Genomic DNA, 26,771 nt, shown 5'->3' with positions numbered 1-26,771 from the left:
CACACACACGAACTACCCAAGCAAACCTAATTACCACAGCAGTATTATTATTTTTTAAAAAATAAATTAACCACCGACTGAGGGAATCTCTTGACCTTCAGTGCAAGCTAATTTTTATTTGATAAAGGTAAAGGGTTTTTTTGGGGGGGGGGTTCCACTCTCATAGGTTAAAGTGACCCCCCCGCGAGCGAGCGCTTTCGCCCACCTCCTCCACCTGCTGCCTGCCTCTCTCTTTCTCCCTCTCTCTTTTTCTTTCTTTCTCTCTCTTTCTCTCCCTCCCTTTGGCAACCCACCTCTCCCACTCGCTATACCGCCCTTTTCTCCTCATAAAAAAGAAAGGTTGGTTGTTGCGGCGGGCGGGCCAGGCGGCCCTGTCAGTCACACCGCGCCGGCCAATCCTCTCGCCGCGCCGAGCCCTTCCCCGCCACCCGCTCTCTCCAAACGGGCCAATGAGAGGGGCCGGGGAGGGGAGGGGCGTGAGCGCCCGCCCGCAGCTTGGCTTTGCCGCAGTGCAGCGGCCCCGTCCCTTCCCTTCCCCTGCTGCCCTTCTGGTCTCTCTCTTTCTCTCCCGCGCCGGGCAGCCCCGCCCCTCAGCGTCCGGTCGCCTAGCAACCGGCAGCAGCGGGCCTACTGCGGCGGCTGCGACGCTGGCGGAGCCTCTCAGGCGAGGCGTCTCTCTCTCTCTCTGGTGGGGGGGGGGAGAGAAAGGGAGGAAGGCGAGAGCTGTTTGGGGAAGGGAAAAGAGCGCGAAACGGGACGGGCTCGCGCGCGAAGCCCCCACGTGTGCTTTGTCGTGACGCCACCTGGGCCCACATTACCTGCGGCGTGACGTCACTTGAAGCACAACCTCCGCCTGTTGACGTCGTATCGTCGTTATTTCACATATATATATATATATATATATATATATATATATATATATATATATATATATATATATATATATATATGCTGTATATAAAATCTAATTACCGGTGTGTGTGTGTGTGTGTGTGTGTGTGTGTGTATAATATAAACAATATATATATATTTTTTATATTATATATAATATTTATATTACAGTGTACATAATATTAATTTATTTATTAGACTTTGCTTACTAATAAATGTTGCTTCTCCCTATCCACACAGCCCCTCAAAAAGCAAGCGACATAATTGACATTGGGTAACTTCTGTTTTTTGGTCACCAGAGAACAGATCCCATTGTTATACAACACCATCGTCCCTGAAGCTGATGACCAGAGTTAGAATCCAATAACATCTGGAGGGCCACACTACAGTGTAAGAGACAGAATGTTGTGAATATATTTGTTTTATCCATTTGTACTGCACCTTTCAACACCTGTTTACTTTTCTACATATAGGTAAGCCTACCTGAGAGCTCTCGACAACAGAGAAAATGACCCATATGAAGTCCCAAGCTTTGAAAGTAAGAGGACGTGCCTTTAAAGAGCATGAACCATTCAGACATTACAGTCCTGGATCACTTCTTACAGACAGGACTATCAAACCAAGAGTTACACCTGGCACAGTTGGTGTGGCAACTGGAAATCAAGAAACAAGCAGGAAAGTTGGGAGCGACCCTATGGTAAGACAAAAAGTGTGTGCGAGATTTCCCTTCTCCACTTAGAACAACAACAACAACACGCCCATGGGTCCCCTATAGAATTCACAAGAACAGATGAGATAGATTAAAACTGAAATCAACACAGGGTGATATATTTTGAAATAGTGACTGTTCTTTATTAGAATACTGTATTCTGGCACATTAAAAAAAGGTAACATTGTGCATGTTTGGTGGTACACGTAGGATTTAAAAATGGAAGCCAGTAATGTCAGGATGACCAAACACAGGCTATAATCAACAGGGAGCAATAAACTGGATTGAATCTGAATAAAGGAGAAGCCCTGAAAAGCCTTGGCAGTGCTTTTCTCTGTCCACCCTGGGTTAGCTGAAGCTCCAATTACATTTTGCTACCAACATAATTGCCACAAATCAGGTGTGGGAAACATGGAAGGAGTGCACAGAAAACATCAGAAGACAGCTATATGAAATTACATTATCTGGCTGTCTGGTAAAAAATGAATGAACAAAGTCATGATTTCAGAGAACAGAGGAAGGGATTTTTACAGAACGGAGATGACAAGAGATGAAGCTCCAGGCCAAAATAACAGACAGAATAAAAACCTACAAATCACCAGGTCTGGACGGCATCCACCTGAGAATTCTCAAGTAACTAAAATGTGAAATTGCTGATCTTCTAACAAAAATATGTAAATTGCCCCTTGGATCAGCCTCTATACTAGAGAACTGGAAAGTAGCCAATGTAACACCAATTCTTAAGAAAGGATCCAGGGGAATCCTGGAAATTACAAGCCAGTTAGCTAAATGTCTGTCCCCAGAAAACTAGTGGAAAGTATTGTTAAAGATAAAATAAATAAGCACATAGAAGGACAAGCCTTATTGAAGCAGAGCTAGTATGGCTTCTGCAAGGAAAAGTTCTGTCTCACAAACCTATTAGAATTCTTTGAGAGTGACAAGAAGCATTTAGATAGAGGTGATCTGGTTGACATAGTGTACTTGGACTTTCAAAAAGCCTTTGACAAAGTAGCTCACCAAAAGCTCCTAAGTAAGCTTTGCAGTCAAGGAGTAAAAGGAGAGGTCCTCTTGTAGATCAGGAATCATTTAAGTTGCAGGAAGCAAAGAGTAGGAATAAATGGACATTTCTCCAAATGGAGAGAAGTAGAAAGTGGAATCCCCCAAGGATCTGTACTAGGACCTGTGCTTTTTAACTTGTTCATAAATGATGTAGCGTTATGAGTGAGCAGTGATGTGGCCAGGTTTGCTGATGACCGCAAATTCGTGTTTGTGGTTGTTAAAACAAAAATAGATTATGAAGAGCTCTGAAAAGATCTCTCCAAACTGAGAGAATGGGCAATAAAATGGCAGGTGCAATTTAGTGTAAACAAGTGTAAAGTGATGCATTTTGGAGCAAAAAATATATTTAATTTCACGCACATGCTCATGGGGTCTGAACTGGAGGTGACAGAACAGGAGCTATACCTTGGGGTCATAGTAGATAGCTCGATTAAAACTGTCAACGCAGTGTGCAGCAACCATGAAAAGGGCAAATTTCATGCCATAGATCACTTGGAAAGAAATTGAAAATAAAACTGCCAATTTCATAATGCTGTTATACAAATCTGCCGTGCAACCACATTTGTGCCCTTAATTTAGTTTTAACCACTAGGGGGCCTGAAAACAATTTCTAGTTCATTTTGCATTTGTATTAACCATAATTCAACAAGCATCTTTATTATCAAACAGGCATCCTTAGGTGAAGAGAACAATTCTCTGGAAAAGTTTAAAGCTCTGCAAAAGAAACACCTGCAGCTCAAAGGTATTCTAAAAGAAAAGGAGTCATCAATATCAAGATTAACTAAACTAATAAAAGACCAGGTATTGTAAATTCAGATTTACTGATTTATGAGAGACTGAAGCGTTAAATCAAACCCATACAACATGTGACCCCATCAAGCCAAATTTAGCCTAACCATCATGTATGGCAGGCAGCTCACCAGAGGCTCAATAATCCACTTTTCTTTGAGAAGACACATCAAATCTGAGGATTATATCCATAGCTGCCAAGTTTTCCCTTTTCTCGCGAGGAAGCCTATTCAGCATAAGGGAAAATCCCTTGAAAAAAGGGATAACTTGGCAGCTATGATTATATCTAAATAATTATTTTCAAATACTTGTTTGTAACATTCACGTGTTGCAGTTTTCCTGCACATCTAAAACACCTTGGGTTCTCAGATTTCATCTAAACATCATACTCTGAAATCCTGTGCACACTTCCCTAGGAGTAATTTCCATTTGAAGTTGATAGGACCTAACTGCGTAGACATGCATAGAATTGAGCTGTTTATAGGCAGGACTTCCTCAATGACTCCCACAATTGTGGATTTCACTTCCCCAGAAGCTCTGCGTAGCTTCTTCTCTGTTGATCTTTAGATGTGGAGTGAAGACTTTGCTTCTAATAATGATTTTGCTGAAAATATGGAACATCTGATAAACTTGGAAATGCTGTAATTAAAAATGTGTTGTGTTTTAGAGCCCCTTGTGTGCAGAGAAGGCACTTGTAAGCAGCACTCTGCAGGATTGCACCCTCCTGCTCTTGGGGTGAGGTGGGGGGAAGGAAACAATTAAACTATTAGCCCCACCCTTGAATTGATTCAGGGCTGAATCCAGGTCAGGGCAGGTGGTACCCAGGTTAGTGTGTGGGTGGGGGAAGGGATCTTTGCCTAGCCCTAACACAGACTACTCCATTTGCTTCAGGAGAACAAATCTATGTGTGCAAAGGAGTTTTCATTGCATTTACTTTTCTACAGCAGCTTTTTCAGGCAAAGGAGATCCATGTGCAAGCCAGAGCCTGCAGGAAAATAATATTGTTGCTTGCATATGAGCAGTGGGAGACTCCTGGGGACCCAGGGTTCAGTTTCCTTGGAACAAAAGTCAATGAAGACTATGGTGCCTTTAGGATATATGGTTTTGTTGACTTCTATATACAACCCGAGGAGGATAGGATGGAAGGGATCACAGCATTAACACTCTAAAAGAACACTCTAATAAATCTTTCCTCTTCACTAACTTCCTAGAGATGACCTGTAAGGGGGCTTAGTTTTGGGTTCAACACAGCCAAATAAAAAAAACTAACTATCTTGGCCTTTCGTTCTCCTTCGGGCATTTACCCAGGTGCCTTCTCCCCTCCTGGAAGCGTCAGCAGTTGCCACTATTGCAAAACCTCTCTTCTTAGAACTCTTTAAGACGCAGGTGAAGCCACCCAAGGAACTTGTTTGACCGGTACACCAGGTTTCATAATGTAGATTCTAACTTCACAGGTGGAGAATCACGAGGAACCCACAGATATAATTTGGACAGACTCCTCACCCTCCACAACCTCTAACAATATGTATTTATTGGCCATCTGTCATGGACATTTTAGTTGAGATTCCTGCATTGCAGGGGGTTGGACTAGATGACCCTTGGGGGTACTTTCCAACTCTGTGATTCTATTATTGTACCTAGGATTAGTTACAGAAGCAGGAATGAAACTAGGATGTTGTTTTGAGGAAGGATTTGAAGGACTTCCTTCTGAATAAGCAAATATAGGATTATAGTATAATTGGGTTGAATATTATTATTATTATTATTATTATTATTATTATTATTATTATTATTACTACAGGCTACTGAGTATAGAACAGCAATAGAATTTGAAAAAGAACACCAGAAAGAGACTGAAAGACAACTGGAAGAATCAGAACATTTAGTCAAGGAGCAGAGCCAGTTGCTCGATGAAACTGTAGCACATTACACAAAAATAATTCAGGAACAAGAAACACAGGTTTGTCACAAAGGAAAACAGGCATCATTTGTAGCTCTTGCTTTATTTAGGTTACTATTATTTCATTCTAATATACATTGAAACCTTATCTGGAAAATAAACATTTTTCACACTAAACTTATCCCTCAGTATTTAGTAACCACACTGCAATGCCGCTTGCTTCCTTTTGTAGCATGCAGAGCTGGTGCATGAAATGAAAAAACAGAGTGAGGCTGATATAAGGCGCAGAGAAGAAAATATTCTCAAGATAAAGCAATATATTTCTGGTACCTTCCAAGAAAAATCCCGGTACGATGTTCAAATGTCTGAAAGCAGGATCTCCTCAAATGATTCTAATCTTGTAGATGTAACTTTTAACTATGGCTGCCACCCCTACTAACAGACTGTCTTTAATCACATTGAAATCAATTGATTATTTAAGCAGCTTCTTTCAGTGCAGGGCAACAGGCTAAGTTTTCTGCTTGTTTGTTTATAGCAGGCATGTCGAACAGGTAGATCGTGATCTACTGGCAGATCACTGGACGTCTGTGGTAGATCGCTGGTAGATCATTGGCTCCCCTCAAAGAAGCTGAACAACTGTGGCTCCCCTAAAAAAAGCTCAACATTTTACCTCCTCCCTGAAAAAACTCAACAACATTGACCTTCCTCCTTCCTAAGAAAAGCTCAACAACTTTGACCTGAACCCAAAAAAGGGGGTAGATCACTGCCAGTTTTTAACTCTGTTAGTAGATCACAGTCTCTTGGGAGTTGGCCACCCCTGGTTTATAGTATGGGGCATGAGTCTGCAAAATAGCACCCAATTTACTGCTTATGGAACCTCAAACCTGCAGACTATTTATATGGTAGAATCAAAACTATATACAGTTCAAAGTATCATAAGATCACACATCAGCTGTTACACAGGGAGGCTCTTCGTGAATCATAAAATTAAGGATCTTCTTCATAAGAGGAGACTGAGAGGAGATATAGCCATCTTCAAATATTTAAAGCAGCTGGAGACCCAAGTTTGGGAAACCCTGATCTAAAGGGTAGGAGGAGGATGGAGCAAGCTCTTTTTCTCCTGCTCCGGAGGGTATGGTTCGATTATCTGCTTGGTTACTGTAGAAAAATGGATGCTGGGCTAGGTGGACCTTTGGTCCAGAAGGACTTTTCTTAATAAATAACACTAGTACAACAATAAATGACTTGTCCTTACTGTAATGAAACTGCCTCATGGAATTTGTTTTCCTTCTTGCAGGGAACATCAACAACAGACACATGAACTCAGGAGAGAAATAAATAAATTCATGGAGAAATCACATATTCTCAAAACAAAACTTGAAAAAGAACTCAATGCAAAAAAGGTGAGAGAAGGAAAATGTGCTTGGGCATCTACTGCAATATTATTATTTTTAAAAACCACCTTCCATAAAACACTTGTATGTTCTTTAGATTCAAAGTAACAAAACTACTTTGTTATGCAGCAGCAATTTTTGTGTTGTTTGGCTAGGTTTCTCCTATGCATTTATGGAACTGATAAAACAATTTTTTTTACCAAAAAGCAAACAATCAATCTTGAAATTTGTGTTTTATTAAAGGTAAAGGTCTCCTGCCAACCTAGCAGTTTGAAAGCACGTCAAAATGCAAGTAGATAAATAGGAACCGCTACAGCGGGAAGGTAAACGGTGTTTCCATGTGCTGCTCTGGTTTGCCAGAAGCGGCTTTGTCATGCTGGCCACATGACCTGGAAGCTATACGCCGGCTCCCTCGGCCAATAATGCGAGATGAGCACGCAACCCCAGTTGGTCACGACTGGACCTAAAGGTAAAGGTAAAGGACCCCTGACAGTTAAGTCCAGTTGCAAATGACTTTGGGGTTGCACCGCTCATCTCGCTTTACTGGCCGAGGGAGCCGGCATACAGCTTCTGGGTCATGTGGCCAGCATGACTAAGCTGCTTTCTGGCGAACCAGAGCAGCACACGGAAACACCGTTTACCTTCCCGCCGGAGTGGTACCTATTTATCTACTTGCACTTTGACATGCTTTCTGCTAGGTTGGCATGAGCAGGGACTGAGCAACGGGAGCTCACCCCGTCGCAGGGATTCAAACCGCTGACCTTCTGTTCAGCAAGCCCTAGGCTTAGTGGTTTAGACCCCGCATCCCTCTTTGTGTTTTATTAGGCATGTATGAAACAAACAGCATTTTGTGATTCCTTTAAGTTGCATTATTAAATTCAGAGTTGAGAGCAGCTTAATCTTAAGTGGCCTTTGTACTCTGCAACTCCAAAACCGCCATCACCTTTGTACACCTTTCCTGCTATTTCTCAATATAGATGCATTCTGATGCCCCCAAGACACATTCCCTTATCTGTTCCACAGGTGTGATTAAAATAACATCCCCCACTCTCAAAAAAGCCTACCCACCCATACAGCCATTTCCCCAATTTATAAGATTACAGAGTAGAAGGGAAACATCAAAACCACTTTTCTACCTGAAATGTTCCCATAGTCCCAGTTTCACTCAGTTGTATTGTGATTTCAGTGTGAATTAAAAAAAACCCAGTGCTGCAGTCAAGTTTCAACCGCATTTAATAGATTCATCAAGGTTAATCCAACCGCATGATAAAACTTTTAGTATATCTAGGTTGTTTACATCCATTTTAGTTCTGGCTCCAACAAAACAAGCAGAGTCAAAGTGTCAGAGGCAAGGTCCACTATACATACTTATCTATTGAAGTTCAATATGCACAGATATGACTGTTCGTTAAGTATAGTTTAAGCAAGTACGGTATAAAGTAAGATAAAGACTGCAATCCAAGGGTACTTCCTGGGACAAGCCCCATCAAATTCAGTAGGACCTACCGTACTTCTAAGTGAATACATTTAGGACCTGTCTGGAAGTTTAGTAAATCAATAATAAATCCTTTTTAAGCAAAACACTTTTCAACCTGCTGATTTTACTATAGTATTATCTGAAAATAATCTGTAACATTTTGATCTCACAAAGTGTAAGTCTAATGAAAATGTGGAACATTTTCCCACCACCAACCCTAGCCACTTTTATTTTTCAATAGGCTTGGGGGTTTTTTTTGAGGGGTGTGGAGGGAAGCAAATATTTAGTTAAAATTTTGAAGTATTACATATGAAGATAACTTTCCTAGTACATTTCAGCCGCCCCATTTTTCCCCTTCTTTTTCTGTGCAGAGGGACTGCAAATCGAAAGAGATCAGTCCATAGTCATGCAAGCAACTTGGGTCAGGTGTGTATGCTTGTTCCAAGGCTTATTTCCCAGGATGGCCACTCCTAGGAGCTATGAGAGATGCCATATTTGCACTCAACCAGCGAAGAATCTGATGTGCCCTTGGATTTCCATGTTGTGTAATCTGTCTTGTATGGGGTGCACAAGTGGTGTCTCTATTTACCTAATCTTGTTTATGAGTTGTTACATACAGGGATTGTTTGCTTCCTGTGCTAATTGCTGTTTTATTGTGATAGTAATTTAATGTATCTTGTGGTTTTCATTTTTATATTGCTTGTTATTTTTGTGGCTGTAAGCCACCTTGGATTCCTTTTTGAAAACTGGCAGGATGTAAGTTTTCCCTCCCTTTTTAAATTGAAGTAAAACAATAAAAATGCAGCTGGTTCATCCAGAAGTCTCATCCTGATTTTCCCTAACCCAGAGCAGCTATAACCTCACATGGTTACCAGAGGACCATGGAAGTTAATGGCCATGTAGTGAAACTTTGGGTACTCTATAGAAGGATTGTGATTTAAGATTGACAGAATCCAAGATGCACATGTGTCAGACTCAGTATTTTATTTTAAAACAGTCTACAAAGATGAATATGCAGTTGTGTCACACTGGAAATTCATAGCTACTACAGAAATTGTAGAGCTCTGGTTTACCACTTTAATAAATTGCAGCCTGAAATTAGTTTTATCAATTATCACAGCTTCCCAGAATCAACCTGGATTTTTATCTCACTATTCAGAATACTGTGGCATCAATACAGTAGCAAACATGATTTCAGAAAACAAAGTTTTATTTTCATGTCAGTCCAGTTTTGTAAAGTAACATCTCAACCTTTATAGAAGCAAAGTTTAGCATCCTTAGGAGCAATGCCAAAGGATGACTATCAGCTCACACCTGCAGTTGTAAGGGACGATAAAATCAGATTTATGTATTACATTTACTAAACATTGAAGCTGAGACTGCATGTAATAGTGGCAGATTTGGGTTTAAAACATACAGATCTGCTGTCACATGCAGTTTGAGCCTCAATCAGGTATTCTTGATAGGCCAGCTTGCAGCTGACAGGAAAAAAGCAGAGCCACAGATGTCACAAATTTGAACTGGAAGAAAAAGTGATGCAGTATTTCTAGTTAAAGAGCTATTGCCTATTAGTCCAGGCAAAGAATGACATGAAGCTTCAAGCACTGGGGTCTAAGGCAGCACAAAGGAGCAGATTTCAAAGCTCAGAGTAGAAAGCTTATCTACGAAAAGAGGACCAAGGACATGTCAGCTCACATCTTGGAACTACAATTAACTAGGCTTGCTGTCAGTTCTAAAGTGCCTTCCATACAGAACTACTAACTTATGGAAGTATTAATTCACCTCCCCCAAAAGGTTTCCAGAGATTCTTCATCTCACAATAACTGGGTGTAAGGAGGGAAAGAAAACCAATGCGTGAAGACTTGGTGGAAACGTGTTCTTTCTCGGAACTGCCACAATGACGCTGTATTCAGTCCCTGAGGAGAACTTCAAAGCAGACAGCTGCCTGGGGAACGTCTCAGCCCAGCTCCTTCCATTGAACGGGACAAGGTGCAAGGTCTCCTGCACGCCAAAACTCACCCACGCCTGAGATAATGAAATGGATGCTAGCCTGCTTAACGCAACTGTTCAATGTCAAAAGAACCAAGCACAGGCTTAGACTGAAAACATCCCTCCCAATGTCTCTACCAGGTGTGAACAGCAAGTACCTGGGCACCACAAAAACAGTGTTCAGCTACATCACTACTGAATGCCTACCCTACAGAATTACTGTGACCACCACAGGCTTACTTTAATAAATGCATCAAAGGTCCTGTTTATCTCCACCAAGCACAGCAGAGCTGGATGTGTTGGGAACTTTATTATTTTCTACAAAAACAGACTCAAAGGCAGCTTCTTGCTCTTCCAGGGTGTCGGTGGCTGTGGCTCCTTGGATCAAAGTGGCATTGCTGAGTGCCGGCTCGTGCTCGGTAACCTTCTCCAGTTCTGCGGCTCGCTTTCCTTTCCTTTTGCCGAGTATTCGGACATAATTAGCTGGAACAAGTCCTGTTGTCTGGCCATCACGGCTAGCCAAGAGCCAGCCACGTATTTTGGGTTGTCGTTCTGGCAAGAAAAAAGACAGACATGAGTGGTTAGCAGAGAAGCCCATGAATAGATAACTGAGTTGTTGAAAGTATTTGGAGAATTCTGCAAAGACCAGTTCGTTTAGATTTTGTGTGACCTTCTCAAACCTTGAGACTTGAGTGAAAACCAATCTGAAGAGCACACTTGAGACGTAATGATTAATAAAATAGTTCAATGACCAAACCAATGACTTTGAAATGTCAAGATTTCAAAAAGGACTAGCAAATGTCATTAACAGAAACAGTGAAGGGTAGCTTTCAGAAACTTCATACAATATATTAAACCAGTCAACTCTAGTCGCATACCTCTAGTCTGAGTACATTGACACAAGTTATACAACAAATCTAAAGACTGAAGATGTAGGTATTTCTATGGAACAAGTAACCATTTGCAAGAAGTGCCACTGCTCCCTGTTAGACAAACAAATTGCCCCTAAAGTTCTCAAACTGTTCCTTAACATACAGTTAGGTCAAGAGGGTAAATGTTCTTCTGTTTTCCTAGATACTGCACTGAAATATCTGTGGGTGGGAAATCACAATGAATCAAAACCATCTTACCTTTGGGTGCCAATTTTAGCATTTCGCCAGCACGGAAAGAAATTTCTTCTTCCGAAACAGCATTGAAATCGTATTCTGCTCTCCCAACAACATGATCATCCTCTCCACTTGCCCAATTGCTGGAAACTGTTCCACAGAACAAGGGATAAACAAGTCAACATAACTCTGCTGGATCAGTACAGTCTCTTAGAAAACAATCTTTGAGAGTCAGTATGGTGCAAGGGGTATAGGAAACCCAGTTCAATTCCCTACTCTGCTACACAGCTCATGAGCCAAGCTATCAACTTTCAGGCTGCCCTAATTCAATTCCCCTAGTTGTTGTGCCAAGGCTGAAACATCTCAGACTCGTAAATAAGTTCAAAAGCTAACAGGAAAGCACAAATGTACACACACAACTGATGTATGTCATTTGTGAGCTACAAAGAAAGAGAGAAGTTTTTGTAAGTGGTTGTTTGGAGACAATCTCAATTTGCCAGAGGCAACCAACCAAGAAGTGATTTCCAAACCTGACTGAACCCCTTAACAGAGGGCCAGGGTGCACACAAATTAAAGTGCTTTACTTGATCGGTTAAAGTCAGCCCATGTGCTATACTGAAGTATTTTACACCTTCAAAGCCTTTTTCCAGCACTCTGCCCAAAATTCTCAGAATGGCTCTGCTTGGCCTGCAAAGCATTTCAAATTCCAGAGTGCTCACACTGAACATTCACTCCTCCCCGCCCCTTCTCTACATAAGTGCCTGGGGACTTCTATTTCACTGTATCTGAAGAAGTGTGCATGCACACGAAAGCTCATACCAAAATAAAAACTTAGTTGGTCTTTAAGGTGCTACTGAAGGAATTTTTTTATTGAACATTCACTAGACATTGGAACATGTTCTAAACTCCCTTTTCATTATACTGGTAAATAAAAGCAAGATTTGCTCTTCCCTCCCTCCTTGAAGCTGAAATTAGGGAAGCACAGTATCTAAGCCTGCTCTTCTCACCCTCCTTTAGAATCCCTTGGCAGGAGCCACATATAACACCAAGCATAGCGCTGTGGACTTGGAACAGAGTGGGACATGCGAGACCTGAGGTTAGATTCTCTGTTCAGCCATGAAAGTAGCTGGCAGCTAAACTACAAATTCCCAGTCCAGTCTTTGCCATCGCTGAGCAAAGTGCAATGCAATGACACCTCCAATTATGAGATCAGGTTGAAAACGGTGCCTTCCTAGATTATGAGAAATGCCACGGATATTAAGAGAGGGTGGCATCAAATGTTTTTGGTTTCTATCAACTCAAGCATATTGCTGGCTGTAGACAGCTTGCTTCAAACTTAAAACAGGACAAACACAAAAGCAAGCAAAAATACAAAGCCTAAATAAAGTGTTGCTTTTAAAATAAATTGCAGTTGGTGTTTGCAATAGGCAGGATTGTTGATGGAGAATATTTGTTGATGAACTCTGTCCTTTGTTTGCATGGCTGGTTGGAGGAGGCAGAGCTTTTGTTTCAGGATGCTGGTAAGAGCATATGGTGAACTCACACTCACTGCAGAAAACCAGAGAGGCCAGTCACGTTATAATGCATTCCTGTTCTGAGACAAATCAATTCTACCCTTGGGGTGGGGTGTAAAGAGCATCTAACCACCAGGTAAAAGACGAGCTTAACACAATGTGCCTGCCATTTGATTTGAGGCAAAAGGGCTTATTTCTCTTTATTTTATTGTTATTTCACTTCCCCTTTGGCTACTGTCCAAGGCTGTAGACCTCTGCAGTAATATATGTGTCACAGATTTCTTCAGAACCTCAGCTTGCTATCATTTCCCCCATCTGCCTCCCACATTAACCATTATTAATCCTACCTTTAATCACACACACAAAAAAACCCTTCTCCCACACAACATGAAGATTAGACCATGTTATTACTGAATTCATGATGATGATGATGATGATTAGCAGCATGCTTTTATAATACTGGTTGTAAGGTTGTATCTCTGCTTTTATTATGCATAATATACTGCTGTATATTTGCATAATGCTTAAATCAGGCACCCTCAAACTGCGGCCCTCCAGATGTTTTGGCCTACAACTCCCATGATCCCTAGCTAACAGGACCAGTGGCCGGGGAAGATGGGAATTGTAGTCCAAAACATCTGGAGGGCCAAAGTTTGGGGGTGCCTGGCTTAAATAGATGCTTAAATATGAAGCAACTTAGATGTTTTTAAATTAAGTGAATGTATGCCAGGGGTAGGCAACTTAAGGCCCATGGGCCACAAGCAGCCCACGGGGGTCATTTAACCAGCCCACGGTGCCGCCCCTGAACCAAGCTGCCCACTCGGCAAGTCACCCCACGCTGTGCTAAACTGGCACAGCGTGGTGCAGGGATTTGCTTCTGCGGTGCCAGAAATTGCGTCTGCGCGTGCTCATGTGTGCACGCAATCCAGCCCATGGAGGGATCCCCACTGGAGTGAACCAGCTCAGGTGAGGTAAACCTTGCCGACCCCTGATGTATGCTAAACTAGGGTTTCCCATGTGAAGCAGGGTTGCCAAATGCTGTTTAGCCGTTAGCAAATACAACACTGACCTATGGATAAGGCGGAAAAGGGGGGGGGGGGTAAAATCCAGGCTGAAGAGGGCAGAAAGGGGTGTTTGAAACTTGGTTGCCTCTCAATTTGCTGCTTCCCTGGTCTCCTGTGGCAAATGAGTATCCCAGGTGAAGAGACAGGTGAGCAAGAGAGGAAATTCTTTACTGGGTCACAAAGGTCTGTAGCCAGACAAGCCACTAACTTTTGTGGACCCATCTGGAAGGCTGCTAGTAACTACTGTGGACTTGCTTGTAACACTGTCATGTACACTAGGGCTGAGCGATAGATCAATATATCGTCCAAAACCGGTTTGAAGTCCATATCGTTTTACAGTGGAACCCTGGGTTACATTACCCAGCAGCGAAAGCAGCAAACCCGGAAATGTTTTGCCGCTCACGCATGCGCAGAAGCGGTCTCTCCGGTTGCAAAAACCTTGGTATAAGGCTGGACCTCCAGAACGGATCCCGTTCACAACCGGAGATACCACTGTATCAGTTTCATAATTTTTGTCCTGGCAATGTATTGTGAATCATCATGTGTGTGTGTACACGCTATGCAAAAATTACAACATGGGAAAAATCGTGAAGCCAGCCAATGCTTCTCTCCATAGAAATATTTTTGAGAAGGAATGATAACACACAAGCTTGCTTTCCACATTAGAAAATGTAATTCACCAAAAACCTGTGAAACACCTGGGCAAAGTTCAGGTTGCCTTCATGGTCTTAATTGGAACCTGATTCTGTGTTGCCACTTGCTCGCTTTACCCCACAGCCCAGCAGCACAGACCGGGAAATACTTGTAAAAGTGCTTGGATCCCCACAATTACAACAACTCTTTTACCTGTTTCGTCCTCAGTATAGGTGGACAGCAGCTTCCAAATGAGGTAGGGACCCCCAAGAACAACGGCAAAGAATAGGAAAATGGGCCAGGATTTTGCAGAGTTGGCCGCCCTTTCCTCGGGGCCAGCACAGGCCACAGTCCCTTCGCTTTCTGCCCACAAATCATCATTTTCGGAATTCTTTCTCAAACCCAGCAACCGCTGGAGTCGCCTGTAAAGGTACCGTATAGTTCTGACCAAGGCAAAAGCTGAAAACACCTTGGTGAAGTGGATCTTGAGCCGGGAGAAGTGGTTGGCTACATCCAAGACGGCTCGGAAGCTGTTGTAGACCGCCGAAAAGGTAGCGTCCATCATCATGCTGACCGAGGCGAAGGCATGCACGATGCTTTCGATGGACTGGAACGCGCCGCGGCTGCTCTCCTCGGCCTGCTGCACAAACCGGCTCGCGGGAACGTCATCCATCCGAAACCGGTTGTAGCCCATGCCGCCATATCCGTAGCTGTAAGGGCTGTAGTTTCCGTGGAAGGAGTTCCCGTACGTGCCATAGCCTGAGCTGAAGGGGCTGCTGTACGAAGGCCTGAAAGAGCTCAGGGCCGTACTCCCAGTCTGTTGAGATGGCCTTGGCAAAATGGGAGGGGGCACGCGGGTGAGGGTGGGCTGCCCGGGCCGCGTCAGCTGACTAACTCCCACATCTGCAGATCTAAAATGCACAAGTTCAATGTTAGCACACGGGACGGTTTTATGCTAAAAAATAATCCCTCATCCCACACTCCTTCCAAACAGTGTGTACACTTAGAAGTTGACATTAATTATGCCTATGTGCAGCTCTTTGGACCCAGGTTCAGGCATCACTAAAACACTAGACTTAATAAAAACAACAACAACCACACACTGATCCTCTGCTCTGGTTTTTGACACAATAAAAATGTTGAATCTGAATAGACAGTTCATATTTAACAAAGACTGTGGTTCAGCTGTGCTGGACCAATGTTGGTAGGGACGGACATTCAACAGAAGCAGAATGGCAACATCTTTATTAGGACCAATTCATAAAGTTTTATTAGTCTGTCCTAATAAAGGCATTACCTAGCAGTTGTTTTGGGATGAATACTTCTCAGCTGAATGTGCATGAGCTGCAGTGAGGCAGGGAGAGGATGTCTGCTGGGTAGAAAACGCCTCCTTAAGAGAGGAAGAGGTTCCAGCTTTTTTAAAGGAAGCTGCAGCAAGGCCACTTCTGAAAACAGCAAGCCTATGGCAAACATTCCCTTCCGAGGCAAAGTGCTTGAAAAAGTGACTGGTGGTCTTGGGTGAAGATGGTTTCCTTTATCCATGCCAAGTGGGATTTAGGTCTGAATTTGGAACAGAAATTGACTTTAGTCACCCGGTGGGGGATGTTACCAACATCCTCTGCCTTGCTGTTATCTGGGCGCACCCCTTTAGCCCATGACTCCTAAAGCTTCGCACTGCATATGGTTGTTCAAAGCAAGGGGCTTATGCAAGCGTGACAAAGGAATCGAGCAGCGGTGCTCCACAGTGGTCCATTTCTATTGGAATTGTGCTTAGCCTCGTTGCCTAGGAGGTTTAAGGACTCCGGATGCAGGCGTCCTACCCTGCACTCAAATCCTTTCGCAAACAGCCACCACAAATGCATGCCTTCAATCAATGCATCAGGCAACAGCCCGGAGGAGAATAATAGCATCTCTACCTGTAGAGAATCAACAGTCACTGTGGAACCCCACACCCAAACCCACACATGAAACACCAGTGGTAAGCCTAAAAGGATATACATGACACACAAAGGAATAAATCCTAAAATGCATTTCTGCACTTGCAGCAGGGATAGCCTATGTGGGCCCCTGCAGATGCTGTGGATACCTACAGGATGTTGCCATCACTCAAAGAGGGACATTCAAGTCCTTTATTGCTTCTGAATCGCTCCTTGTCTTCTTTTGGCAACCTTTGGTCTATTTGGAGAAACTAGAAGTATGACAATTCTGCTGCCTTTTTTGACTTTGCCTCTTCCTTGTTATCAACCTTTTCACCGCTCCCCTCAAATGTCTGTGACATAGACACCTGCTTACCGATTTGAAACAGGCAACTTATTGCCTCACTGAAGGATTTGAAAGGTCAAAGGAAGGTGTGGCAGAAATGGCAAAGAACCTGTTGTGGGTGCCAAAACACACAGTGGAAAGATCTGAAAGTCTGGGTGAAAACTAAGCTTTTAAGAAGTGGACTGCAACTGGGTCTATTTGCAATTTTGCTTGTACAAAACTAAGGCACTTTGTTTTTATAAATATGCCAAGCTAATGGCCATAATCATATCTTGTGGCATTCTAACACAAAGCAGGTTACTCTACATGCAACAATTTTTTAAAAAATGGCACATAACATGCAGATCAATACACATCTCTTAAAATACAAAGTGTGTACACCTGTTCTGATCAAATTACACGTTATCTGCAACTTCATGCATGGAGGTTTGTCAAAAGGAAGAATTTGGGAATCTGAATTTTCAAAGGAATCTGAACTTGCAAAATACTAATGAAACCATGTTGCATATCAGGCCCTTAAAGGGAATAAAATGGCTTATTTTGCAAACATGAAGCCATAATGTTTTCAAGAGGGAGGTTTTAATTAAGGCAACGGAATATTGCAATAGCGCATCTAGTTTTAATTAGCAGTGAAACCCAAAGACATTTCACCACCACAGAAAAGGAGCTTAAGTTATGGGGATGAGCAACCTGTTCAATTTTATGTGCTCAAATTGTTTATTGAATGGCAACAGCCTTTAGAAAATCTTGGCTGTTGTGAATGCCCAGAAGGTATGTACTGAAATCTGAAGCTGCAAAGTTTCCTAAATTTGGGCTGTTATCTTGTGAACACTTAGGTCACATTCCACAACATACATTTAAAGCACACAGCTTCCTCCAAAGAATCTTGGGAAATGTAGTTTGCCAAGGATGCTGGGAATTATAACTCTGTGAGGGGGTAGCTACAATCCCCAGAATTCTTTGGGGGAAGGCTTGCACTTTAAATGTATGGGGTGGAATTCCACATTGTGCTATTACAAACTTTCTATCTGCCCAAGCAGTGCAGCTTGTCAGATGGAGCAATCCTGACCACCCCCCAAGCCAATTTCAGGGGTTGCAAAGGGCACAGAGAGGGAGGACATGGGGGAAATCCCCATTGCACACAAGAAAGTCCTTTGTGCAGGGCTTTCACTGCCTAAGGTGAATCCTGCCCACTGTTTAGATGTGACCATGCTTGGAGGCAGGGAGACAAATTCCAGAGCAGGAACACTGTTAAGTCTGTTTGTAAGAAGGCAAAGTTTTACTCATGGCATAAGCTTCGTGGACCAGAGCCTACATCATTCTCAATCTGCAGATACAAACACACACACAAAGAAGAGGGAGATTGTAAACAGTGAGTGTAAAAGACCATGAAATGCAAGCTGTACAATAGGTTGGTGACATTTCTACGCAAAACTCAAACATGTGCAAGATAAGAGTAGCAGCCTATTCATAAGACTGCTATTATGCTTACATTTCACAGGCTTTAGGCCCCTTTGTTTACATTCTTTCCTCTGTGTACATCTCTCGCATTCTCTCTGCCAAAGATAATGCATCTCATGCGGTGAGATTTAGCCCATGAACACTTTAAAAATATGCTAGTCTTTTAAAACAAGGGGGGGGGTTAAAAAAAAACTGTGACCCATGAAGCCATTCCCAGTGGTCTGCCAGCCCTCTCCCAAAATCAGACACCTCTTCCTCTCCCTGCATCACAAATTACTTGGGAGTGCTACCGGTACTTCCCATTTCCTGCATGCCAAGACTGTCTTGCATGGCACCACACCAGAGGAAGGTGATACACCTTTGCAAACTGTCAGGGGCCTTCCTCTCCATCACATCTGGGGGCAGAAGTCCCCTTCCTACCAGCCCTGAGCTGCAATGGGGAGGAAAGGAAATGAGTTTCCTCTCCTCCCTTGAACAATACCTGAATATCAAGACAGAGCTGTTTCCCTCCCACCCCCATACTGGTGGAGATGGGAGGAGATTTAATGCTCGCTCTTGATCTTCAGCGACTGATTCAAAGTGCCGCAATACTCTTGTCTGCTTTTCACTTGGGAGTAGGTTTCTCTGAACCCTGTGGGACTTCTTTATCAAGTCGCCTAAACAGGCGCAGGTTCGGGTCCTTTGAGTGACTTTATACAACACGGCAATTTTAAGTCCGAGGGTAGAGCTGCAGGTTTGTGTCAAAGGTTAATTGCGAAACTGCCAATCTCCTCTGCTGTCTCTGCCCATGCAGATTACACAGCACGTGGCTGAAACTAGAAACAAACCCAGGCTGCAACTCCCAAATGGCCTGGAAGAGGCAGAGGACATTCTGTTGACACAACTACGTACTGTAATATCAGCAGGGACAGACTGACTGGACAGCCTTGGACCTGGGTTCAAAACTGAGGTCTCAACTGATGCACTGGATTGCTATTTGAGCAAAAAAGTGGTCTCTTAATCCAAATTGCTCACTGTATAAAATGGGAATGGTACCACCCTGTAAATAGGTCCATGACATTTACTTGCTCGCAAGTAGCCAGCCTTCCCAGACATACTATGTCAGTGATACACAGACTAAAAGAGCTTTAAGTTTCCTTGCTAGTGGACACAGCAGGAAGACAGATATTTGCAAATCTAGAATGATTAACTACATCACATGATAGTTAATAACTTTGCAGTCCCAACAGTAATTCTTGGCTTATTTCAGGTGTCTGGAACTCCAGGGACTTTCCTTCAGTAGCTGTTTTGACAGCTGGTGCCCTAGCCAATAATAATAATAATAATAATAATAATAATAATAATAATAATAATAATAATAATATATTATTTGTACCCTGCCCATCCGGCTGGGTTTCTCCAGCCACTCTGGGCAGGTTCCAACAAAGATTAAAATACATTAAAATGCCACACATTAAAAACTTCCCTAAATAGGGCTGCCTTCAGATGTTTCCTAATTGTCAGATAGTTGTTTATCTCTTTGACATCTGATGGGTGGGCGAAGGCCCTCTGCCTGGTTCCTTGTAGCTTTGCTTCTTGCAGTGAGGGAACCGCCAGAAGGCCCTCGGCACTGGACCTCATGGGGGTGGAGAAGCTCCTTCAGGTATACTGGGCTGAGGCCGTATAGCACCAACACTTTAAATTGTGCTCAGAAACGTACTGGGAGCCAATGTAGGTCTTTCAGGACTGGTGTTATGTGGTCTTGGCGGCCGCTCCCAGTCACCAGTCTAGCTGCCGCATTCTGGATTAGTTGTAGTTTCCGGGTCACCCTCAAATGTAGCCCCACATAGAGTGCATTGCAGTAGTCCAAGCGGGAGATAACTAGAGCATGCACCATTCTGACAAGACAGTTCGCGGGCAGCTAGGGTCTCAGCCTGCTTACCAGATGGAGCTGATAGACAGCTGCCCCGGATACAGAACTGACCTGCACCTCCATGGACAGCTGTGAGTCCAAAATGACTCCCAGGCTCCACAACTGGTCCTTCAGGGGCAGTTACCCCATTCAGGACCAGGGAGTCCTCCACACCAGCCTGCCCCCTGTCCCCCAAGAACAGTACTTCTGTATTGTCAGGATTCAAGCTCAATCCATTAGCCACCATCCATCCTCCAACCGCCTCCAGGCACTCACACAGGACCTTCACTGTATTCACTGGTTCTGATTTAAAAGAGAGGTAGAGCTGGGTATCATCCGCATATTGATGGACACCAAACCCAACCCCCCCGATGATCTCTCCCAGCAGCTTCATGTAGATGTTACAAAGCATGGGGGAGAGGACAGAACCCTGAGGCACCCCACAAGTGAGGGCCCAGGGTTCTGAACACTCATCCTCCACCACCACTTTCTGGACACGGCCTAGGAGGAAGGAGCGGAACCACTGTATAACAGTACCCCCAGCTCCCAGCTCCTCTAGACGTTCCAGAGATCATCAACTAGCGCAAACAAGGCAGTTTCAGTCCCATGATGAGGCCTGAATTCCGATTGGAAGGGATCCAAATGTTCCGCATCCTCCAGGTGTGCCTGGAGCTGCTCAGCAACCACCCACTCAACCTTGCCCAATAATGGAAGATTTGAGACTGGGCGATAGCTGGCCATATTGGCCGGGTCTAAATATGTTTTTTTAAGAAACAGTTTAATGACCGCTTCTTTCAGCGGGTCTGGGAATGCTCCCTCACAGAGGGAAGCATTCACTACCCCCCTCCCCGAGCCCATCACCCAGCCCTTCCCGGTTTGCTTTTATTAGCCAGGATGGGCAAGGATCAAGGAGACAGGTGGTTGGTTTCACGCATTCGAGCAGCCTGTCCACATACTCGGGGGTAACGGATTGAAATTGATTCCATGCAACTCAACCAGACAGAGCTCCAGCACTCTCCCGCCCCGGCCCTGCTCCCACGGTGGTGTCTACCTCCTTCCGAATCTGAGCGACTTTATCTGCAAAAAACTTTCATCATTGCAGGAGATCTTGGGGTCTTTACAATGCCCCAATGGTAACGGTAGTTCCATTAAATTGCAAACCACCTGAAAGAGTCTCCTGCTACTATTTTCTGCAGATGCAATAGAGGCGGTGAAGAAAGTCTTCTTCACCGTCGCAGTCACCATCGCCACTTAGTAGGCTCAACGTTGAGCTTTAACCCGTGTCCGGTCAGCTTCAGAATGAGTTGTCCGCCACTGGCACTCTAGCCATCTCAGCGATTGTTTCATCACCCTCAGCTCCGGGGAAAACCACAGGGCTGCCCGGGCTCCATGCAATCAGAGAGGGCGCTTCGGAGCCAGACAGTCAATAGCCCTGGTTAACTCCATATTCCAACGGGTCACCAGGGAATCAGCTGAAAGGCCATCAACATGGGATAAAACATCCCCTATCACTCTCTGGAAACCATTTGGATCCATTAAGTGGTGGGAGCGGACCATCCGAATTGGTCCCACCTCCCTGCAGAGGTGAAGGGTCGCGGAGAAGTCCAGTTGCACCAGGAGGTGATCTGATTTTGACAGCCGATGCCCTGGCCAGTTAGCACCCACTTCCTATTTTACAAAATGATCATGAGGAAGCTGCTTCTGCATATCAAGCGGTAAAAGCTTACAGGAAGCAAAGCTTTCAGGAAGCATATCAAGCAGTAAGCTTACAGGAAGTCCCAGTGTGACTTGTGTTTACTTTTACATGGCTCCTGAGATCTCATTATGGTGCTAGAAAATATCTTTCCAGATCAAATGTATGCACTTACCCAGAAGTCAAGTCCTACTGAATTTAGTTTTCTCCTACATTTAGGCAGGACCACAACATATGTGGGTATGTTATGCAACCCTAATCTGCTGGGAGTAGGGAGTAATGCTAACCACTTTGGAACTCCTGTGCCAACACACCCATTTTGTTGGGAAAGGGGAGGGAGGTGGGGAAGCATGTCAGACCAACACTAAATTGCAGCAGAACACAAGCAACAACTTGCTGCTGATTCACTAAGAAAATTTCTACAAGGTAGACCATCCTGAGCGCCGGCATGCAGATGGTGGAGCAAAATTCAAGGCTATCAGCAACACCAAGGCCTTCTGGTGTGTAAATGTGAAAAGGACCTAGGGGTCTTGGTGGACCACAAGCTTAACATGAGCCAACAGTGTGATGCAGCAGCAAAAAAAGCTAATGCTATTCTAGGTTGCATCAACAGAAATATAGTGTCCAGATCACAGGAAGTAATAGTATCATTCTATTCTGCGTTAGTCAGACCACACTTGGAATACGGTGTCCAATTCTGGGCACCACAATTTGAGAAGGATGTTGACAAGCTAGAAGGTGTGCAGAGGAGGGCAACCAAGATGATCAAGGGCCTGGAAACTAAGCCTTATGAGGGGTGCTTGAAGGAGCGGTATGTTTTGCCTGGAAAAGAGGAAACTGAGAGGAGATAGGATAGCCATCTTCAAATATCTTAGGGGCTGTCACATGGAGGAGGGAGCATGCTTGTTTTCTCCTGCTCTGTAGGGTAGGACTTGAATCAATGGCTTTAAGTTGCAAGAAGGGAGATTCTGATGAAACATTCGGAAAAGCTTTCTGACAGTAAGAGCTGCTTTCTGACAGTAAGAGTGGAACAGACTTCCACAAGAGGTGGTGGACTCTCCTTCCTTGGAGGGTTTAAGCAGAGGTTGGATGGCTATCTATCATGGATGCTTTAGCGGAGATTCCTGCATTGCAGGGGGTTGGACTAGATGACCATTGGAGTCCCTTCCAACTCTAAGATTGTATGAAAAAAGAAAAATCAAAATAATCAATAAAAGGGGTATGATGTGGGACAATACCATGTTGCAAAACACACTATCGTTTTACTCTTCAATTCCAGTTTATAGGATACATCCTAGCATTGAGTTCTAAGATTTCTGAAAAGGATTTGAAGAATTCAAAGTTCCAAAGGGGTAATATGGAGCGTTAACCCACATATCCCAACATTTGTCCACTCACATTATCTCTCTCTTGTAAAATGAATGCACAATTCAGAGTCCAAGGTGAGGATAGCATAAACTGAATACAAACATCATCATAATAACCATTATTCACATAGCTCCTAAAACACTGGGTGGCATCCCAAAACAGAGCATAAAGTGAAATCTTTCAAAAATAATAGCAATGAAAAATGAGCATGCAACCTTTCCCCAAGCCCCTTCATGTCATTAATGTCACTGACAGCACCAGACAGGTGAAGGGTGTCTTCCCTATTTTTGTTTGTCTGTATTATTGTGGGTGCCTATGCAGGACACTGACCCTTGATGAGCCTGGCTGGGGGAGAAGAGAAGAGAGGAAACTTAGCAGTTTATAAAGCAATTATTTATGAAAGAGGTGTGAATGGGGGAATCTGCCTCCCCCTTGAAGATGGACTCCTGCCACCTCCTGTCCCCTTAGTAAGTGGGGCATTGCGTGGGAGCAAGAAGGGAAAGGCTGAATACACCCCTTTATGGGGTGGGGAGAGGATGGTTTACCCATTAAGGGGAGGAGAAGAAAAAGGTTTGTTACTCTTTCCTGCCCAAGTGTGTGAGAAAAAAGAAAAGGGGGCCAGTATGCTGAAGACACCCCTTATGAACAGAACAGCGCTTAGCTTATTTTTCAGCTGCTATTTTTTATCATAAATGCTGCATTGATTTATTAATCTTATAACACGACTTTTGCTTCAATTGTGACGTTCAGCCTACTTTTAAGATGTTGTTAGCAGTGTTTAATAGGCTGCAATGATCTCACTGGTGATGTTAATTATTCTACACTATTTATGCTGTATTTGTGACGTTCTATTGCATTGTTATTCTTTATTGTTTGTAAGCCGCTTTGCAATTCATTTGAATGAAAAGTGGCATATCATATACGGTGTGTGTGTGTGTAGATGATATTGCCCCATGGAAGGGGGGGGGGAGAGGAATAATAGAATCGTAGAGATGGAAGGGATCCCCGAGGGTCAACTAGTCCAACCCCCTTGGCTCACTGCCGCCACCCCCACCACGCCAGCGTGTCAGGAAAAACAAGGCTCATGCCAGAAACCACCATTTCAGCCTCCCAAGTTTCATGGAATCATAGAGTTGAAAGGGTCCCTAGCGGTCATCTAGTCCAACCCCCTGCAATGTAGGAATCCCGTGTTGTTGGGTGGAAAATAAACCCAACACTGAAAGGATGAAACCCGGCAGGGGGCTCAGGGAAGGTGGGGGGGGGAGGGGAATGATTCCCTTGAGCCCCGGAACCTGTTCGTTTTGTGTTCGCTCCCCCCCCCGCCACTCCACGACCTTGGAGGAGAGTGGCCCCCCTGAGCATGTGCAGAGTGCCTCCCCCACCTCTGCCACACTCCTCGGGGCGGGAAGTGACCCCCGGAACCTATTAATAGCCATAAACCGATGAGGAGGGAATGGCGGCGGCGGCCCCTCCTCCTGGGGGCTCTCCCGCCTTCCCTCCCACACAAGCGGGCCCCCCCTCCCCTCGGCGCCCCCAGCCGCACTCACAGCCTCCGGTTCTCCCAGGGCTTCGGGGGCGGCGGTTGGTTGGCCGCCATCGTCTCGCGGCGGCGGCGGCGCCTCCTCACTCCTCCTCCTCCTCGCCGGACCTTCGCCCAGGCTTGGCCGTCTCCGGAGCCGAGCGCCGAGTCGTCGGTCCCGCCGGGGAGAAGGACCCGCCCCTCTCAGGCGACACGCTGAGCTCGGGGATCGACCGTTTCTGGCTGCGGCGTCGGCGGCGTGGCCTCGCGCACGTGCCGGCTCGAGCTCAAAGAGGTGCGCGCGGAACGAAGCCGGGCGAAAGCAAAGGAAAGCAATCGCCCCCGCTTGGCTACCAATGAAAACATATTTTGCACGTTTTCCCAGGGCCGGATTTACGTATAAGCTAAGCAAGCACAGGGGTGGCCAACTCCCAAGATAAAAAAATTCCTTCAGTAGCACCTTAAAGACCAACTAAGTTTTTATTTTGGTATGAGCTTTCGTGTGCATGCAGCTCATACCAAAATAAAAACTTAGTTGGTCTTTAAGGTGCTACTGAAGGATTTTTTTTATTTTGTTTCGACTCCCAAGAGACTGCGATCTACTCACAGAGTTAAAAACTGACAGTGATCTACCCCTTTTAGGAAGGAGGAAGGCCCATTTGGGGGGGGGGGTTGAGGTCAAAGTTGTTGAGTGTTTTCAGGGAGGAGGTAAAATGTTGAGGGTTTTTTTTAGGGGAGCCACAGTTGCTCATCTTCTTTGGAGGGAGCCAATGATCTACCAGGGATCTACCGCAGATGTCCAGTGATCTACCGGTAGATCACGATCTACCTGTTGGACGTGCCTGAGCTATAGCTTAGGACCCCACTCTCTTGGGGGGTCTCCAAAAAAAATTAAAGCGGGGAAAAAACCTGGATGTACATTTCCAAAATATAAGATAAAAAAACCCTAAAATTACTATTTCATGTTATAGCAAGTTTCTAGAGACTAGATTATGAGTCTTTGTAAATTGTGTTTCTAAAGTGTTAACTTTTGTTATTGCCAAATGCCAATGTGTTTGCATTATTAAGTTTGTTATGAATTTTAAGTTACAGCTTAATAATTATTTCACTATTAATATACTTTATTGTATTTCACTATTAATATACTTCTTTTTTAAAAAAAAATTAAAAATAAACTTTATTCATTCAATTAAAAAAAACATATTACATATTACAGTAACAAGCACTTATACAGTTATTCCTTCAGATCTTGTTACATACATCTTAATCCTGTATATATATTTAAAATCAACTTCCAAACTTTCACACAGCGCTTATCTTTCAAGTTCTTCTGAGTTCTGCGTTACAGTCGTCCTAAAATCTATCCCTTTGTTTATCTTTTATAATCCTGATTCCCTCTTGATTCCCCTGTGTTCTCCTAGCTAGGCTAAACAAACCACCAGCTCTGTTTTTATCTTTTTTTCTTAAAATAATCTACATATTCCCATGTTTTAATTAATCTTTGTTTTGGAACATTTCTTATTGCGGCAGTCATTCTATCCATATTCATGAACTCCACTAGCTTGATCTGCCATTCTGATATACTAGGTGCCTCTTCCTTTTTCCATTTTTGACCTATCAATAATCTTGCTGCTGCACAGCCATACAGAAATACACTTAACTGTATTTCAGTACAACAATTACTTTGATAAAATACATGTTTTGTTATGTGCAGATGGCTTTAGACACCTATTAGTTCCATAAATTACCATACAGCATATATTCAACACAAGAAACAGTGACAATTTGTTGCTGACAAAGGACAACTGGACATATAAAGGGCCCCATTACCTTCAGTAGTTTAGGGCCTACTGGTAAATCCGGCCCTGCGTTTTCCCGATGCTTTTTAGCCGATTTTAATGTGTGTGTTTTTTGTGTTTTTAATTGTTACAGATAGGTAGCCGTGTTGGTCTGACGTAGTCGAAACAAAAAATAATGTTTTTAATGTTTTTCTTCCATCGCACATCAAATGCCCCGTTTTCATCTTTTTAATTACTGTGTTCAGTTTATTCA

General features: G+C 43.9%; 3 protein-coding genes across 5 annotated transcripts in view; 1 reads left to right on the top strand and 2 right to left on the bottom strand.

Moving 5' to 3' along the window:
- SANBR (SANT and BTB domain regulator of CSR) overlaps window positions 1-323 on the bottom strand; it is a 40,732-nt gene extending 40,409 nt beyond the window's left edge. The window contains exon 1 of the mRNA XM_035110906.2: window positions 294-323. The gene's annotated coding sequence lies outside the window, so the exon portion shown is untranslated. The remainder of the gene's footprint in view (window positions 1-293) is intronic.
- An 811-nt stretch (window positions 324-1,134) lies between these two features.
- LOC118082989 (inner centromere protein) lies at window positions 1,135-8,727 on the top strand. 3 transcript variants are annotated; one of them, XM_060273147.1, is made up of 7 exons: window positions 1,135-1,281; window positions 1,365-1,588; window positions 3,329-3,460; window positions 5,250-5,408; window positions 5,581-5,696; window positions 6,646-6,751; window positions 8,591-8,727. In XM_060273147.1, exons 2-7 carry the CDS (start codon window positions 1,400-1,402, stop codon window positions 8,621-8,623), a joined length of 735 nt encoding a protein of 244 aa, XP_060129130.1. In that variant the 5' UTR covers window positions 1,135-1,281; window positions 1,365-1,399; the 3' UTR covers window positions 8,624-8,727. The 3 variants fall into 3 exon arrangements, with proteins under 3 accessions (XP_060129130.1, XP_060129132.1, XP_034966801.2); XM_060273149.1 differs by lacking the exon at window positions 5,250-5,408; XM_035110910.2 differs by having other exon boundaries at window positions 1,135-1,588.
- PEX13 (peroxisomal biogenesis factor 13) lies at window positions 7,958-24,867 on the bottom strand. Its single transcript, XM_035110908.2, has 4 exons — window positions 24,748-24,867; window positions 14,739-15,436; window positions 11,339-11,464; window positions 7,958-10,760 (listed from the first exon to the last, which is right to left on the bottom strand). Exons 1-4 carry the CDS (start codon window positions 24,795-24,797, stop codon window positions 10,462-10,464), a joined length of 1,173 nt encoding a protein of 390 aa, XP_034966799.1. The 5' UTR covers window positions 24,798-24,867; the 3' UTR covers window positions 7,958-10,461.
- Between the last annotated feature and the right edge of the window lie 1,904 nt (window positions 24,868-26,771).

Source organism: Zootoca vivipara, chromosome 3 (assembly GCF_963506605.1).
Source record: "Zootoca vivipara chromosome 3, rZooViv1.1, whole genome shotgun sequence".
In the NCBI taxonomy this organism is placed as follows: Eukaryota; Metazoa; Chordata; class Lepidosauria; order Squamata; family Lacertidae; genus Zootoca; species Zootoca vivipara.
This window is presented reverse-complemented; position numbering and strand designations above follow the sequence as displayed.